The sequence below is a fragment of the Carlito syrichta genome, unplaced genomic scaffold (genome assembly GCF_000164805.1).
Source record: "Carlito syrichta isolate Samal-C Ts95f unplaced genomic scaffold, Tarsius_syrichta-2.0.1 Scaffold311833, whole genome shotgun sequence".
NCBI lineage: Eukaryota > Metazoa > Chordata > Mammalia > Primates > Tarsiidae > Carlito > Carlito syrichta.
This window is the reverse complement of record NW_007255929.1, coordinates 576,782-593,428: the sequence shown is the minus strand read 5'-3', so window position 1 is coordinate 593,428 and position 16,647 is coordinate 576,782. Positions and strand designations below refer to the sequence as shown.

At 41.8% G+C, this 16,647-nt stretch overlaps 1 protein-coding gene across 1 annotated transcript in view; it reads left to right on the top strand.

Moving 5' to 3' along the window:
• The window catches only part of NIT2 (nitrilase family member 2), an 18,485-nt gene extending 2,923 nt beyond the window's left edge, over positions 1-15,562 (top strand). The window contains exons 2-11 of the mRNA XM_021718113.1: positions 1,068-1,173; positions 2,429-2,547; positions 4,139-4,259; positions 5,533-5,621; positions 9,264-9,357; positions 9,851-9,925; positions 10,993-11,071; positions 12,758-12,856; positions 14,961-15,016; positions 15,379-15,562. Coding sequence (XP_021573788.1) covers positions 1,068-1,173; positions 2,429-2,547; positions 4,139-4,259; positions 5,533-5,621; positions 9,264-9,357; positions 9,851-9,925; positions 10,993-11,071; positions 12,758-12,856; positions 14,961-15,016; positions 15,379-15,470 — 930 coding nt within the window. The 3' untranslated portion in view covers positions 15,471-15,562. The remainder of the gene's footprint in view (positions 1-1,067; positions 1,174-2,428; positions 2,548-4,138; positions 4,260-5,532; positions 5,622-9,263; positions 9,358-9,850; positions 9,926-10,992; positions 11,072-12,757; positions 12,857-14,960; positions 15,017-15,378) is intronic.
• Positions 15,563-16,647: the final 1,085 nt, after the last annotated feature.

Below are 16,647 nucleotides of genomic sequence, written 5' to 3'. Positions count from 1 at the left end.
CCCCACCCCCACCCCACGCGAGGGTGCCCGGCGACGACTCCTCCCCGTCTCACTTGACAGTTCCAGGTTTCGACTTGGATTGGTGCTGTGCCGCTTCCTTAGGTGTCTTTGTGCAACTTTCGTCGGTTGCTTCCTCATCTATAAAGTGCTGTTAATGATGCCTCCTGGAGGTTTATATGTGGGAAGGACCTGGCACGTCTTATTTTTCTTTTAAAGGTGTGGGATACAATTCAGGGTTAGCCACATACGTGGTCATTGTACAGGTAAAGTTTGGGCCTCCCCACTACTGCCAATCTTTCTTATAGTGTTATGTTCAGGGTCCGCTTATGAGTGAGAACATGTGGTACTCAGATCTTTGTTTCTATGATAGATCACTGAGTATGATAAACTCTAAATACATCCTAGTTGCTACAAAGCCCATAATTTTGTTTTTCCTTATGGCTGCATAATATTCCATCGTGTATATGTACCACGTTTTCTTTCTCCAGTCCACTTTCAATGGGCAGCACGGTTGCTTCCTTGTTTTTGCTATTGTGAATAGTGCCGCAATAAATGTGTGTGTAGGTATCTTTTTTATAGGGAGGACCTGGCACTTGCTTTTAAATGGCCCATGTTGAACCCTTCACTCTACGTATTTATTATTATTTTTTCTCTTAGTAAGCTCTTCATTATTTGATGATGATGAATATTAGAGCAGCCTTAAAAGTGATTGTATCCTCACTTTACAGATGGTATCTCGTCCTCAGCATGAGGAACTCCCCAGAGGTGGGATTTCCCTGCTGCAACATCCAGTGTCGTGGGTTGTTTGCAGGATGATAGGCAGTCCTGAGCCTGGTTCAGGACCCTGGCCCTTGTGGGTGGGATGGGGAAGAGCAAAAGCCATCAGGATAGCCCTGGTGAGCTTTATCTTTTCTTCCTCAGAAGCAGAAACCGAGCTCAGCTTCTGAGTTGCAGGGGAGACCTTGAGTGGGTTTGTATGATGTTCTGGTATCAGCTCCCAGTATCTGTTTGCCCCAAAGTAATCCCAGCTTTTGATACCTGCCTCCGTTTCCTTTGTTTTCCTCCAGATTCTGACTTTATTTGACAAACTACATTCAGGATTAAATTTAGCTCTTCTCACTATATTCAGGATAGACCAAGGAATGGGACATCTGAGTGTTCCTACTTTTAGAGGTAACTCTGAGCCAAACAGACCCTCACCAAAGGCCAGGGTTTGCCATCCTGGCGTCTCCTGGAGACATTTGCACTGTTACAAGAAATACCCAGAGAGAGGGCTCTCTAGTGGTGGGATTTTCACCTGGAGCAGAGGGGCAGTAGGCTGCAGAGATTCTTAGGTTTCGATGTGCTTTGAATCCTTTACTGCAGCCTTTCATCAGAACATGAGCAGGAACTATTCATCAGTCAGGGTCCAGGCAGGACATGGAAGCCATACTAGTAACTTGACCAAGGAAAATTTATATAAGAATTATTAACTAATGAAAAACAATTACCATAAGCACTAAGAGAGAACTCTAAAGGCTATAGGAAAAGCAAAGAGCCTGTATAGCTACTTCCTTAAGGAAGGAATAAACTTGGCAGGGCCCTTGACCTCCTTTTTCTAAGGCTGAGGACAGACCTTGTTGTCAGGGCTGGCCATGTAATTTGTGGGGCCTAGTGCCTTTGTTCAGATAGCAAGAAAAAAGTGCTGTTAACTTTTTCTTCTTCAGTGTCTCTCTCAATCTCTCATGGTGTTATTTGCTATTTAATGTCATGTTCCCTTGGACACAGGAATATTTATGGAGTGAGTGCAGATCTTCACAGGTGCCTGGGAACCCCATCCTGTGACGAGACATTATGTAGCCCACTGGCTGCCAGGTTTCCCCTCCACCAGCAGCTGGACTGATGTGCCGTGTCCCAGCTGGTGGTGGGGAAGTTGAGACAGGCATCTCCCCTTCTCATGGGCCTGATGCCTCAGTTCACAGTGGGCAAGCTGGGATGTGCTCAGTATCTGGATTGGAAGTAGGTTAGAGGCCAATCAAATGGTAAGAAGTAGGACCATATTCATACTCAGTCTTCTTCAAGCCACGTTCTCATTTCATTCCCCATACTACACATTAAGAAGCTAGCTCACATCATATTCTTGTGCCTGGCATGAGGCTTTGCCCATGGACATTGCTCTGTCTCACAATTTCTCAACTTCAGTATCAACATTCAGAACAGGATAATTCTTTGTTGTGGGGGGCTTTCCTATTGTAGGGTGCTTAGCAGCATCCTTGGCTTCTATCCATTATATACCAGTGGCACCCTGTCCGTTGTGGCAATCAAAAATATCCCCAGACATTGCCAGATGTCCCCCCCTAGGTGGCAAAATTGCCTTCTATTTGGGAACCATGGCTCTGTCTGAATTAGCAGATCTCTGAAAACTGTTTCCTTCTGTCTTTTTTCTCAGCTTTCCGCTTGGCCCTCATCCAACTTCGAGTTTCTTCCATCAAATCAGAGAACGTCACACGAGCTTGTAGCCTTATCCGGGAGGCAACAGCGCAAGGAGCCAAAATAGTTTCTTTGCCGGTCAGTATGGAGGTGCCATCCCCTTCTGGCCACTGTAGACCCAGCAGAAGAGTGCTTGCTAGCTCTAGTTGTCCTTATATATCCCAGGGTTCAGCACTGTTCCTTGGCACCCAGGATTGTTCCATATTTGACTGGAAGTGACCTTAGCAAGGGTCTTTGTGAGACAGGAGATGCCAGTTTGGCTACAGGTCTTGAACTTGAGGATCATCTACTCTGTTCAGATGAGGAAACCAAAATTCTGGGATGGTGAGGGACTTACCTAAAGCTCATGTACTCAGTGTTTGCATACTTAATTTGTTCCTTATGTAATAAAATCTTTCTAGGACAAGAACATGTTGGTTTTAGCACTAAGCCTCCAGTGTTTTTGTTTTTGTTTTTTTTAAATGAATAACTGAATATTTAGAGATGTTTGGGAAGCCTGTGGCATCTTAAAGCTGGATCTGCAACTTTTTCATAGATGTGTCTTTAACGACAGAACCAGTTGAAAGTTGCACTGCATTTATCTGTCAGCAAGGACAGGGTTAGGGCCCAGAGAAGGGTCCCTGGATGTCAGGATGTATGTCTCCTGACATCTTCTCCAAAGACCTTATGGGATCAGTAGGTGGAATTTTTCCAGATAGGACCTCTCCCCCACCCAGTCAAGGGGAGGAGGCAGCCCTTTACAAAAACTGTGTAGATTGACTGGAGGATTTTCAGGGCTATCTTGTATTTGTCAGGCTCCTGCCCATCACAGATGTGGCCAGTGAGCAGGAATCTTAGCAAAGGAGCTCAAGATCTTTGTGTTAATCATGGGACTCATCTGTGCTTGTTACCTAATCATGGTCTCTTGCTGGTTTATGTTGCTGAGGATAAGAATAAAAAGCCCTGGGGTGAAAGCACTTGAATTCTGCACATGCCCAGCTCACTAATATGCATCTTGTTCAAGCCAGCAATCCTTGGTCTTGAGTTTCCTAGCACAGTGTCTAGTATGTAGGTAAGTTTAATAAATGCAAAATGAATGAATTAGAGTCTAAGTTTAGTAATTTTTGCTTTTGTTTTCTGACACAACACAGAGCTGTTGAAGATATTCCGTAGGATCAGAATGATAGTGCTGGCAGGGAACTTAGAAACAACGCATCTTATCAATGAGGAAACATCTTAATCTCTGTAGCTTTTAGAGCTATCTTTTTTTTTTTCCACATACAGGTCTTACAGCTTTGCATAATTATATAATTTTGAGCTTATGGATTCATCCAAACACCAGAGTCATGCGAGTAAGCCTGATTTGTAATGGTACCCAAGGTTGGGGACTCATCATTCTCTTGCAGACTCCAGGGAGAGGCAGGTTTAGCCTTCTCCCAGGATAACCAGGAACTGGTGGAGCTCCTATGACTTTTCTCCTCCAGTCTACCTGGGCTACTGCCCCGTCTTGCCTGCAGCCACAGGTTCTTATTCTTGAGGTGTCAGTGTTTTTCTTATTAGCTGTGTTTTACCCCTTCAAGTGAGAGCAGAGCTAGAAGCAGCAGCTATGTTCTCTTACAGCAGAACTTTAAAATGTGTTGGGTGTTTTGGTCTTTTTTCCTCCCCTTTTTCTCTGCCAACATTATTCTAGGAATGCTTTAATTCTCCATATGGCACGAAATATTTTCCTGAATATGCAGAGAAAATTCCTGGTGAATCCACACAGAAGCTTTCTGAAGTAGCAAAGGAATGCAGCATATATCTCATTGGAGGTAACTTCCTGCTCACAAAGTATAAGGCCTAAACATTAAAAACATCTAAATGAGCTGGGTGTGGTAGCGTGTTTCTGTAGTCCCAGCTACTCAGGAGGCTGAGGCAGGAGGATTACTTGAGCCCAGGATTTCAAGGCCAACTTGAGCAACATAGCGAGACCCCATCTTCAAAAAAGAAAAAAATACTGTATTATTTATTTTGTTATATTTAAAATGTAGAACACAAGTCAACCGTTGAAAGGAACAAGGTAGGTCTATATATGGTAATATGGAAAGATCTTCAAGATACACCACTAAGTGGGAAAAACACAAGTTCAACATAGGAACAGTGTATTCACATTTGGATTAATCTCCCACACAAAGGAAGAATAAATATTTTTATTTGTAGGTATGTATGAAAAGGCATAGTAAATATTGTAAAAGGACACACTCCAAACTGATAGTGCCTGTGTTCCCTGGAGCAGGAGTGAGAATACAGGGGTGGGTGGAAATGTGGCAAGAGAAGTCTTGTCTTTTATTATACTAAAAGATTATTGAGAATTTTTTTTTCATAGAAGCCACATATATAAAGGTGGCTTTATTTTTGTCATTGTGGAATAAATTTTCAGATGTTCTGTTTGCTTAAATAAAAAATAGCACAGTACCATCAGTTCAACAAATACAGCAAATAAAATTGTTTCTGTATTATGAATATTAAGAATTAGAAATGGATAAGAAGTGGGGAAATGAAGGCAAAGCAGGAAGTTTTGAGATGGAACTGCATTCGGTAATGGGGATGCTTTTGACTTTACATTCTCGTTTTGAGGCCTTGGGGATACAGATTTGTTACAGGATCTGGTGAATTCAGGTTGAGCAATGGGAAATTCTTCATTTTGCGCTAACGTTACAGATGAGAATTGCTCAAGATCATGGCTGAATTTCAGGAACAATTTGGTTGTTTTTAAACTTGTCCTTGGCATCTGACCTAATTATATTGTGTCTACAGATAAACTCTGGACTTTATCTCTGAACGATTATATAAAGAAGAAGAAAGAAAAAAACATGATTAAATAACCCATAGAAGGGAATGCTCATTCTAATAGAATGAGGTGTTGCCCAATTCTAAAACAAAATAAATAAATGAATAAATAACCTATAGAAGACTATTTATTGGTAGACCCAAGTAACAATTTATCAGGCCTTTATCCAGTTATTACAAAAGAATTGCTCTAGTCTTTTTTATTCTTTTTCTTAACTGTTTTGTGTGCCTGTATGTTTCTTCCCTCAACAAAAGGCTCCATCCCTGAAGAGGATGCTGGGAAATTATATAACACCTGTGCTGTGTTTGGGCCTGACGGAACTTTACTAGTAAAGTACAGGAAGGTAAGTAGGGAATGTGGTGTAAGAATTTGTTATGAAGTCTCCTGTCCCTCATTATATTGTACATGCATCAGGCTTTTGACTGATTGGCAGTTAAGTTATTCTTGACTATTTGGAATTTTTAATAAATTTTAGACTCTGCCTGTCAATTTCTGCAAAGGAACAACCTATAGAAATTTTAACATTTCATTGAATATATAAAGATTAATTTGGGAAGAGTTGGCATCTTTGTAGTATTAAATGTAGATACATTGAGTATCCATTAAGTCTTCTCGATGAATTGGTCCTTTTGTCATTATGAAATCTCTCTCTCTCTTTTTTTTTTTTTTTTTTTTAGCTTGTAATACCCTTTGTCTTGAAGTCTGTTTGGTCTTTGCTATCACTATAGCCACTCCAGGCTTCTTATACTTGCTTTTTACTGGTATATGGTTTTTCTGATTTTTTTATTTTCAAATTTTATATACATTTTTATATTTTAAATGTTTCTCTTGTAGACAGTATATAGTTGGGTCTTACTTTTTTAGTCATCCTGATAATCTTTGCCTTGAAATTGGAGTGGCTAGTCCATTTATATTTAATGTAATTATTGATTACATTACTATGTTTGGATTTAGGTATACAGATCCTTTACTTACTTTTTTCCTTTTTGTTTCTTCTTTCTGCATTCATTTGGATTAATTGAATATTTTTTAGAGTTCTATCTTTATCTATTGGCTTTTTATTTACACCTTTTTGCTATTTTCCCCCTCAGTTGTTGCCCTGGAAATTATAAGATGCATCCTTAACTTGCCACAGTCTACTTAGAGTTAATATTGTATCATATCATGTGAAATTTAAGAATCTTGCAATGGTATATTATAGGTCCTTCCCTTCCCTCTCCCCCATTTTTATGCTGTAGTTGTCATTTGTATTCTGTGTATACAGTATATGTGTAAATCCCACAAAACAATACTTTTTTTACTTAAGTAGTCATATGTATTTTAAGGAAGGACTCTTTATGTTTATCCAACCATTTGCCATTTCCCATCCCCCACCCCACCCCACCCCCAAGATCCTGGTTATATCTGGCATATTTTTCTATTTTCTTTCAGGTGGAAGATACTCTCCTTTAGCGTTTTTGTAGTGAGCATCTGCTAACTAGGAATTCTGTTTGTTTTTGCTTATGAATATTTCTTTACGTTGCCTTCATTCTTGAAAGATCTTTTTACTGCAGTAGAGCTCTGGGTAGGCAGTTTTTATTTTTTCCCCAGCAGTTGTCATATATTGGATGAGAAGTCAGTGGTAGTGTGTATTGTTGTTCACCTGGATATAATTCATTATTTTTCTCTTCTTCCTTTCAAGATGTTTCATAAGGATAATCTGTTAACCATTTTAACTCTGATGTGCCTAGATGTGGTTTTCTTTGTGTTTGTCTTGCTTGGTGCTTCATGAAACTGTAAATTTAAATCATTCAGTATATTTAGGAAATTTTTGGACACTATTTTGTTAAATATTTTTTCTGTCCCATTTTCTTCTTCTGAAACTCCAGTCACATATGTTATATATTTTTAAAAAAATTTTCCCAAGGTCACCAAGGCTCTGGTTTTTTATTTTTGTTTTTTTCCAATTTTCCCCCCTGTTCTACAGATTGGACAATTTCTGTTGATCTTCCAGATTCACTGACTCTCTTGTCACCTCCAGTTTTCTGTAAACCAATCCAGTGAAATTTTTAAAAATTCAGATACTGAATTTTCAGTTCTAAAATAACCATTTGGTACTTTTTGTAGTTTTTATTTCTCTATAATATTTTCTGTTTGTTTATTCATTAAGAACATATTTTTCTTTACACCTTTGAGCTTAGTTTTACACCTTTGAGCTGCTTTGAAGTCTTATCACATCTGATCATATCAGGGTCTGTGTTCATTTGGTTGCCTTTTCTTTGGAATTGGGTCACATTTCTGTTTCTTGTGCATGTAGTAATTCAGAATTATATGTTGGGTTACATGTTATAGAGATTCTAGATTCTGTTATAGTCCTCCGAAAAGTATTGAATATTTTGTTTTAGCAAGTGGTTTTGTCTACTCAAACACCAAACCCTTGCAGGTGGGCAGCGACATTGGCTGCTCTATTCTGTCTAAAATTGTTAAGTCCACTTGTGTTTAATTCAGATTTGGACAGATTTTATATGCAGAATGTAGGGCTTTCCCTCTTTGTTTCCTTTTCTGAATTTTCTCCTTCGGTTTCTAGCTTCTGTGAAACTCTGTGGTCTGGTTCTGCAAGCCAGGGTGAGGATGGGTAGTTTTCGCCACAATTCATATAAGTGACTGAGATTGTGCTTCAGGAAAATAGCCTGGGAAACTCACCCAGTGCTGTCTCCTTCTTCCATATGTTTGTTGCCTTCCCTTTAGGTTTTGCCTGCTTTGGGAGTTGTGCCTTTTATTTTGATCCACGTTCATAGTTAAACTGGAGCTAGCCGTCCTGATAATAGGAGGAGCAGCCAGCATTGGGCGAGTAACCCAACTTTTTGAAGTGTATCTTTTCAATATTCAGTTTTCCAGTCAACGAATGTGGTGTGCTGACATTTGTTGGACTTTATTTAATTTCTTTGTTTATTTTTATAATTTTTTGAATGTAATATTGTATATCATTAGATTTATTCCTCATTAGTGTTTTTTTGATGCTCTTTCATTTTCTGTTTCTTGCTAACATGTAGAAGCACAACTAGTTTCAAAAACATTGACCTTGTATATAGCAACCTTGCTAATAAACTCATTAATTCTAATAATTTATCTGTAGATTTTTTAAAAAGTTTCTAGGTACATAATTATGTCATATGAGACAAATGACAGATTTCATTTTTTTTTCTTTTGAATTATTCTACTTTTACTCCTTTCTTTCCCTTTGCTCTGTTTGGGATCTCTGGCACAATGTTGAATAGCAAGTGTTGCCAAACTCAGAGGGAGAGTTTTAAACACTTCATCATTAAGTATGATGTTTGCTCAGGTTTTTTGCAAATACGCTTTATGAAATTAAATAGTTCTCTTCCTAGAAGAGTATTTCCGTTTTATTTTGTTTTTTAAATCATGAATGACTGTGGAAGTTTATCAAATGTTCATTATGCATCTCTGAGATGTCATATGATTTTTCTTCTTTATTTTGTTAATTGAGCAAATTTCAGTGATTGATTTTGTAATGTCAAGCTACGTTTTCTTTCCTTGAATAATTCTAGTGTGGAAGTGAAAGTGATACATTATTCTTTTTATGTATTGCTGAATTTGGTTTGCAAAACTTTTACCTAATTTTAAATGTCCTTTGCACCTAACCTTTCCAATTGTCAGTTTGATTCTGAGAAGTCTTCACTTGGCATTTATATTCAGTGAAAAAGCAGCACATTGATTGTCATCTCCCTTGAGAAACCTGGATGTTGCTTTTCAGTACAGCGTAGAAAATAGGGGTTGTGCAAGCCACACCTTGGTTTCTCTGGTTACCTGTGGTGGAAGTACTCTGGTGAGACATCAGCCAGCTTGCGGGGTGGAGATGGGCAGGCTGTGGGTGCTGTTTGTGTAGTGAATCTTAGAGCACCTCCCATATCTGGAAATGTGTCTGTCATTGCTGCCATGAACCATGCTGGAAAATAAGTAACCAAATCAATTATATGTGATACAGATCCATCTGTTTGACATTGACGTGCCTGGGAAAATTACATTTCAAGAATCTAAAACATTGAGTCCGGGTGATAGTTTCTCCACATTTGATACTCGTACGTACCAGATAACTTTGCTTCTTTTAGTAATCTCAGTAGAAGATGATCAAGTATTCCTGAAATTTTTTTCCTTAATGTTTCTTTCCACTTTCTTCATATAACCTGACTGAAAGACCAGAAGTGAGAACGGCAGAAAATGATCAGAGATCTGGAAATTTCAGGCTTAATGGAGAACTAAAGACTTGCCATGATTTGCTCTTTGATTTGATCCTGGCCACCTGTTATGGCTTCCACAGTGTGCTTACTAGGCCATGATAGGACACCTCCCACCTAGATAACAAGCATTCAGTTAGAATGGATTTCTCATCTCTACTGACATAAATGATGATGAGATGAAATCCAAGTAGGAGTGAGCTGATAAATTGTCTCTATTCTCAGGACCTGTGTTAATGTGTCCCTGCCAGTGTTTTGTGATCATGCAGCCTTTCCCCTGCCACACCAGGTTATAGGAAGTTAACTTTTCATTTGTGCCTTTTCTGTTTGGAAACAGCTTACTGCAGAGTGGGTCTCGGCATCTGCTATGACATCCGGTTTGCAGAGCTTGCACAAATCTACGCACAGAGAGGTGAGGCAGTGCAGCAGTTGGGTTAGGTGCTTGGGGGTTTGTTTTGGGACTGGTCTCTGTGGGATGGGGTGGGGCCCTTAGTCAAAAAAGCCAGGGCAGAGGTCTTAATTTCTCCATCTCTGGCCCCGCCACTCCCATGTGGCTTCTCAGACTTCTGCTGCATATGGATTATAGGGTTTTTTCAGGGATTATAATTTAACACATTGTATAGCCAAGATAGGAGTTGTGCTCCTAAATGTCTGCTCTACCCTTTGAGTCCTTCTCGTTACTGTGCTTGGAAACAGTCACTTGGAGCCCAGTAGAAATGAAGACATGGTTTATGTGCTCGTGGATTTCACCACTCAGTAGTTCTAGATATTGGGTCCAGTAGATATATGGTCAGTGATGTTTTAGGAAAAGCTTCGAGCCAAGTAAAAAGATGTGGGTTCTGCTTCCACCTCTTCCCCTTAATTGACACAATACTTTGGTTAAATCATTTAATCTTAGAGCAGGATTTTCAGTTTAATCATAGGAATGATATGAGAATTAAGGAGAGAGAATTTATAAAGCCCCTCGTGTGGTACTCAGCAACTATAGCCTCCTCACTCGACTGCTTGAAGCTACTCCCAGTTTGACAGTCACTTAACACAGTGACATGGATGAGAGTGGCTTGCCTACCAGCTCACAGAAAGTGGGGTTGTATAGACTTGGGACTAACAGTCTCTGTTGAGCCTATCAGTAAGTGGCAGCTACTGTGCCACTTGTTTCAGTTGAAAATTACAAATCATGATCCTTGGCCATGTGGAGCTGGCACATGGTGCTGAGAGAAATTTGAGTGATAGTAAAAGTGAAGTCACTTGCTGTGGTTTGGTCATCATTACCACTTTTCTAACAAGAAAAGTCTCTTTGTGTTTTATGCATGGTCTCTAAAGGGATTTGGGCCAAATTTTAATGCTGGTGGGCACTGTCTGACTTTTTATACTTGGGAAAGTTGGCACTTGGTGTCTGCTGAGGAAGGAACACGGGAGGGACTCTTGTCGTGGGGTGTTCACCCACAACCACTGTTCTTCGGCTTTTTACTCCCCAAGGCTGCCAGCTGTTGGTGTACCCTGGAGCCTTCAATTTGACCACTGGGCCAGCCCACTGGGAGTTGCTTCAGCGAGGCCGGTAAGAAAGGAACCATGTGCTCAAGTGTCTTGGTGTGTCCTCTTTGTGGAAAGATTTCTGGATTGGTGGAGGCATCAGCCTTTCTGTTATGGAATCCTTCCCCTACCTTGGTTTCCCTGGCATCTAAGTGCAGTTGGAAAGGACAAATCTACATGGAGGCCCTGCTGCCGGTCACCTTCTCCTCAGCAGCCACAGCACTAGCACCATCCTCGTGAATTTGGGGGACTGTGGTTTTTACATTTTCAAGAGTACTCAGTGCATCAGGCGGGCAGGAATTTCATTTTTCTGTGATTACCTACAGATTGTTCTCTCTTAAGAGAGTTGCCAGCAACTTTTACAGAGATGTTGGGATCCAGAGAAGTGATGTGTTCAGAGCCTCATTTCAAAGGCACGGGGCTATCTGGACCTGGCCTGCTGAGGGAGGTGTGATCTTTACCCAGCTGACTCTGTGTCGTTCAGATTAGAAAGCTTATCCTACCCCATCCTCCACACTGTCCTGCTATCCCTGAGGATGCAGCCAAGGAACTCATTGTAAGCTCTTGTTCTTCTAACCTCGTAAATCCAGGGCTTTGCACAGTGTCTTCAGCAGGTTACAGGTACTAGTTCCTTGGTTCCCTAAAACTGAGGTGAAGGGCACATCGCAGAGGTGGATGTAAGAAGCCAGGGAAAGGAGTGTGGCTGTGTATGTATGTGCGCCTGTGTAAAGTGCTCTATAATCCATGAAATGCTGGTTAAAGGTGGTGGTTTTCTTTATTAAAATTTTTAAAAATTGAGTAATACTTACAAAAAAGTACACTAATTGAAAGCATACCAGTCAGTGAATTTTTGCATATGTATTCATCTACCACCAAGATCAACATACAGGATGTTTCCACCGCCTTAGGATGCTCCCTTTTGTGCCCCTTCCCAGTTATACTCTTCCTGAGAGCAGATAGATTCTGCTCTCACTTCTGATGATGATGATAAATTTTAATGGAAGGGAAAGAGGTTATGACTGGTTGCATGGTGGAAGATGGGGTGGGGTTATATGATGCCATGAATATTGATTAATGAACAGTGTCAGAAAAGTTTGGGGCATATGGGATGACCCAACGTGAGTCTACTGATGGCGTCTAGAGGACTCGCAAGTGAGGTGGGTTGGCGTACCTGGGCTGCCACCTGTACATTCTGTCTAATTTGTGGAACTGTCACCATGGGTGTGGAAGCACCATGCAGACCTACCAGGTATACTGCCCAGTGAGGCCACTTGATTCTCTCTGCCGCCTTGACTTGCTTTAACTAGAGAAGCTTTTCCCTTTTATGTTACAGGCTGGCTTGTACCAGGACTTCTCAGCAGTTGCGCTGCAGACATTTCAAATGAGATAATTGTCTGTGCATTGTAGGATGCTTAGCAGCATCCCTGGCCTCTATCCACTAGTTGCCCGTAGCAACCCTTTAGTCATGACAGTCAAAAAGGTCTCCAGACATTGGCAAATCTGGGACAAAATTGCCCCTAGTTGAGAACCACTGGCTTATGCAGTGAGCTACTTTTTGAAGATAGCACTCCATGGCTTTGGCTTCCTTACACATCTGAGTCAGCCTGAACTGTCCTATTTTTTAAAAGAAGGATCTATCCACTTACTTGGGATAGAAAAAGTCACAGGTCTGTCATGTATGATTTACCGCTTTTCTGTCTGTTGACAATAGGGCTGTTGACAATCAGGTGTACGTGGCCACGGCCTCCCCTGCGCGGGATGACCAAGCCTCCTATGTTGCCTGGGGACACAGCACCGTGGTGAACCCTTGGTGAGTGAAGTTTAGGAGGACAGATGGGCAGGAGGCATGTGGGCAGGTGGGCTGTCTGGTTCCTGACCGTTCCCCTTTCCCTTCACGTGTTGCTCGGTTTCTGCGTCTCTCTGTGAGAGGAGCTTCTACTTGAAAACCATGTGAGGAAGAAATCATCCTGCTCTCCTGATTGAGTGCTTGATTCTGGGTCTCTTCCGAGTTTCCAGGTGACCTTCATTGTGGGTCAGATTTGAGTCACGTGGGGAAACAAGACTGCAGTGACAGGTGGATGGTTTTAGTAAAAGATGTTCCCCAAATCTTGGCTTTTGGTTAAAATGTAGGCTGGCTGGCTGGACCTAGGGTAGGAATGAGCTACAGAGTGAGAACTTTGCTCCCAGCATAATGATCAGAGGAGTGGGAAGAGGGTTCAATAAGGGAGACTGTGACCCTGTGCCCTGCAAAAGGATGAAGCATTTTATTGCTCAGTAAGTCTGCCCAGATACACGCATGCTCCTATATGCTCACACACCACCTCTCAGTCTGCATTTGTGCATTTACATCTTACTTTCACACACATGAGCTCAACTTAAACTCTCAGGGACTTATCCTTTATAAGACTTGTAGATGGTAGACCTACAGTTCACAGAGATAAAGTGGCTAGAACTGGTGTTTGGATCCAGGACTTCAGTTTTCAGACTTTAACCTTCAGTATGTGGATTTATTCCACATTACTTTCTGTATGAATACACACACACTGGTATTTCTACAGTCTCAGGATAAATATATCAGTAACAAGACTGAGAAGAGTTAAATATCACTGTGGGGTTTCTGAAGGTACTCTCTTCTGACTTTATAGGACCGAGAACTCAATTGTGTGCTGGGTCAGGGAAGCCCTGGAAGATGTAACCAGTGTGCAAATCCCAGTGCCCCTCCTGCACGTTAACCTCTGGGAGCATTGGAGGACTGACAGGATTAAGTTGGCTTCAGTGTTTTCTTGAACTCAAGTTCTCCTGCCCGGTTGTTGGTGCTAGCCTTTCTGGCCTTTACCTCCTGGCAGCTCTCATGACAGCTGACTCTCCCAAGGGGCTCTGTAGCTCATGGAGCAGGCTGTTTCTGATGTGTAGTCATTGAGGATGACTTGCTTCATTTCTTCCTTCTGCAGGGCTTGGAGTCTCTCTGCTTATATTGACACTGGGGTGGGTGTCTGAGGTTAACAGAGAGATCTTTCAATGCCAGGGAGAATGGGAAAGAATTAGAAAAGGACAGAAAAAAGGTTAGTTTACATGGCCTTAATGTGACTTAATGGTATTTGTAGCTCATTTGTGCCAAAAATTTGTTTGTGACTCTCTGATAAATAGAACCAGTTATTATGTCAGATTGTTTGCTATGTCAGATTGCTTTGGAATACTTTGATTTCTCTGAATATGAGTTTGAGCTCCTGCTCGGGGCCAAGAGACTAAGCAGAGGGATAGTTTTCCAGGTCAGCCTCCCCTGGATTGATGGAATGTTGCTGTGCACTAGTGTGAGGCTCCCGCTGGTGTGTTGTTCCCCTGCCACTTTAACCCTGACCCACAAGTTGAAATCTTTCCCTCAAATCTGAAACTGAAGCCCATTAACATACTGATCCAGGGATCCCAGGCATGAGAGCAAGGATCTGGTCCTCCCCAGGCTCAGCCTCACTGCCTTCAGGGGGTGGGGGGTAGCAGCCGGGCAGGTGTGAGGAGAGGTGTGGACAGCTGCTGTGAGGGTCCTCCCTGGAATGTGCACACGAAGGTGTGGGATGGAGCTTCCTGATTCGTGATGGTTGTATGTCGCTCTTTCCACATCTCTGTGGTCATCAGGCAACTGCTGTCTCCTTGCAGTTTACAAACATATTCCACAGTTAACCCCCTAAGCCCTCACAGAGCTTTTATTTCCACTTTATAGATAAGGAAATGGAGATTCAAAATCACTTTCCACAAGGTCACAGAACTACTTAAATGCTAGAACAGGAATTTGTACCCCTACCTTCTTGCTTTAAATTGACTCTTTCCTCCTTGTCCTTTGAGATGGGAGGAAGAACAGAGAGATCTTGAATATTGCCAAGCATAGTGAATCCACTCATTCTTCCCTGAATCTTTTCCAGGGGGGAGGTCCTAGCCAAAGCTGGTACGGAGGAAACGATCGTGTATTCAGATATAGGTAAGATCTGCCCGGACATGGTTTTGGTTTCTGGTGTCCCCATTGCTCTGAGACCAGGTTCCATAACTGGTAAGTTCCTGTCACTTGGAAGGGCTCCTTTATACCCCTCCTCACTTATTCTTGGGGATACTCTAGGGTCCAGTTCTCTGGTCAAGGACTAGGGGCTATAACTCAGCTAAAGTTTTCCTGGTTTGGTTTGAAATGATGCCAGTGCCAGTGCCAGGCCATCTGTGTATCTGGACAAGGCTGGTGTTACTAAGTTACTTGCTGAGCCGATGGTGGATTTTACGGTCTGGGGAACAAATCCCCTTGGCTAGTGAGGAGTTGCAAATTATTAATAGTGCACTTTTCTGTTTTTGCAGACCTGAAGAAGTTGGGTGAAATACGCCAGCAGATCCCTATCACTAGACAAAAGCGATCAGACCTCTATGCAGTGGAGACGAAAAAGCCCTAAGTTTGTGTTTCCAATGTGTTGCAAAACAGGAAGCTGTGATGCTGCAACATAATCAACTTCCTATTGAATTCTTCAATGGAGATCTTGTGTTTTTGGAGTCAGGGTCTTATTCTGTCACCTAGGCTAGGATGCAGTGGTACAATCCCGCCTCAGTGCAGCCTCAACCTCCTGGGCTCAGGCGATCCTCCCACCTCAGCCTCCTGAGTTGCTGGGGTTACAGATGTGCACCACCATGCCTTATTTTTTAATATTTTTTTATTTTTGTGAAGACAAGGTCTCACTGTGTTGCCTAGACTGGGGAGATCCTTTTAAAAAAGTTTCAGCCTTCTTTTCCTCACGGAGCACTCTATTACAATAGTAGAGTCCTGGCACACTGACACTCTCCATGCTATATTAAATAGGTTAAGGTGGCTGAGCAGAAGGAGGGACTGGCTCCGAGGCTTCTGCTATATTTAAGTTGCCTCAAAGCAGTTGGTAAAAGTTCAGATCTTGGGATCCTGGTGGTTGATTCACCTACTACAAATATATTTTTGTCATAAACATATATATTTCTACTTGTTCCACTTGCTGGAGTTGGAATCCATTATCTAGCAAACTTGGACTGGTGCCGTTCTTTTCCTAGCAGTACCTTAAAGTTCCCTTTTGGTCCATGAGTGACCACAGGAAGCAAGGTGATACATCTTTGGTGTTTTCCAGAGAGATGTCCCCCTCCCCCTTCTTTGCAGTCTTTGGACTCTTCAGGTTCAAGGAGGAGCTAATCGTTCAACCCCAGACCCTCCTGGTTTTGGGGGAAAAACTGGGTCAACAGTGAGCCCCATGGGAGACTGGCAGTAGCAGTCGTTGGTGAAGGCAACTTAGTATGAGTCTCTGCAAAAGATTTTTTTGGTAGGGTTGAGTGTCTGAAAGTCTCATCTTTTTCCCTAGTAACACTTTTAGCTTCAAAGATAAAGGACCACCGAGCCTAGTGGTTCTTAGACTTCTTTGGTCTCAGAATCCTTTTGCAGCACCATTAAAGATTAAAAAGTGAGCCAGGCTCAGTAGCGCATGCCTGTAACCCAGCTGCTCGAGATGCTGAGGCATGAGGATTGCTTGAGGCCAAGAGTTTAAGTCTAGTCTGAGCAACTTAGCAAGACCTTATCTCAAAAAAAAAAATTACTGACTTTAGAGTTTTTGTTTC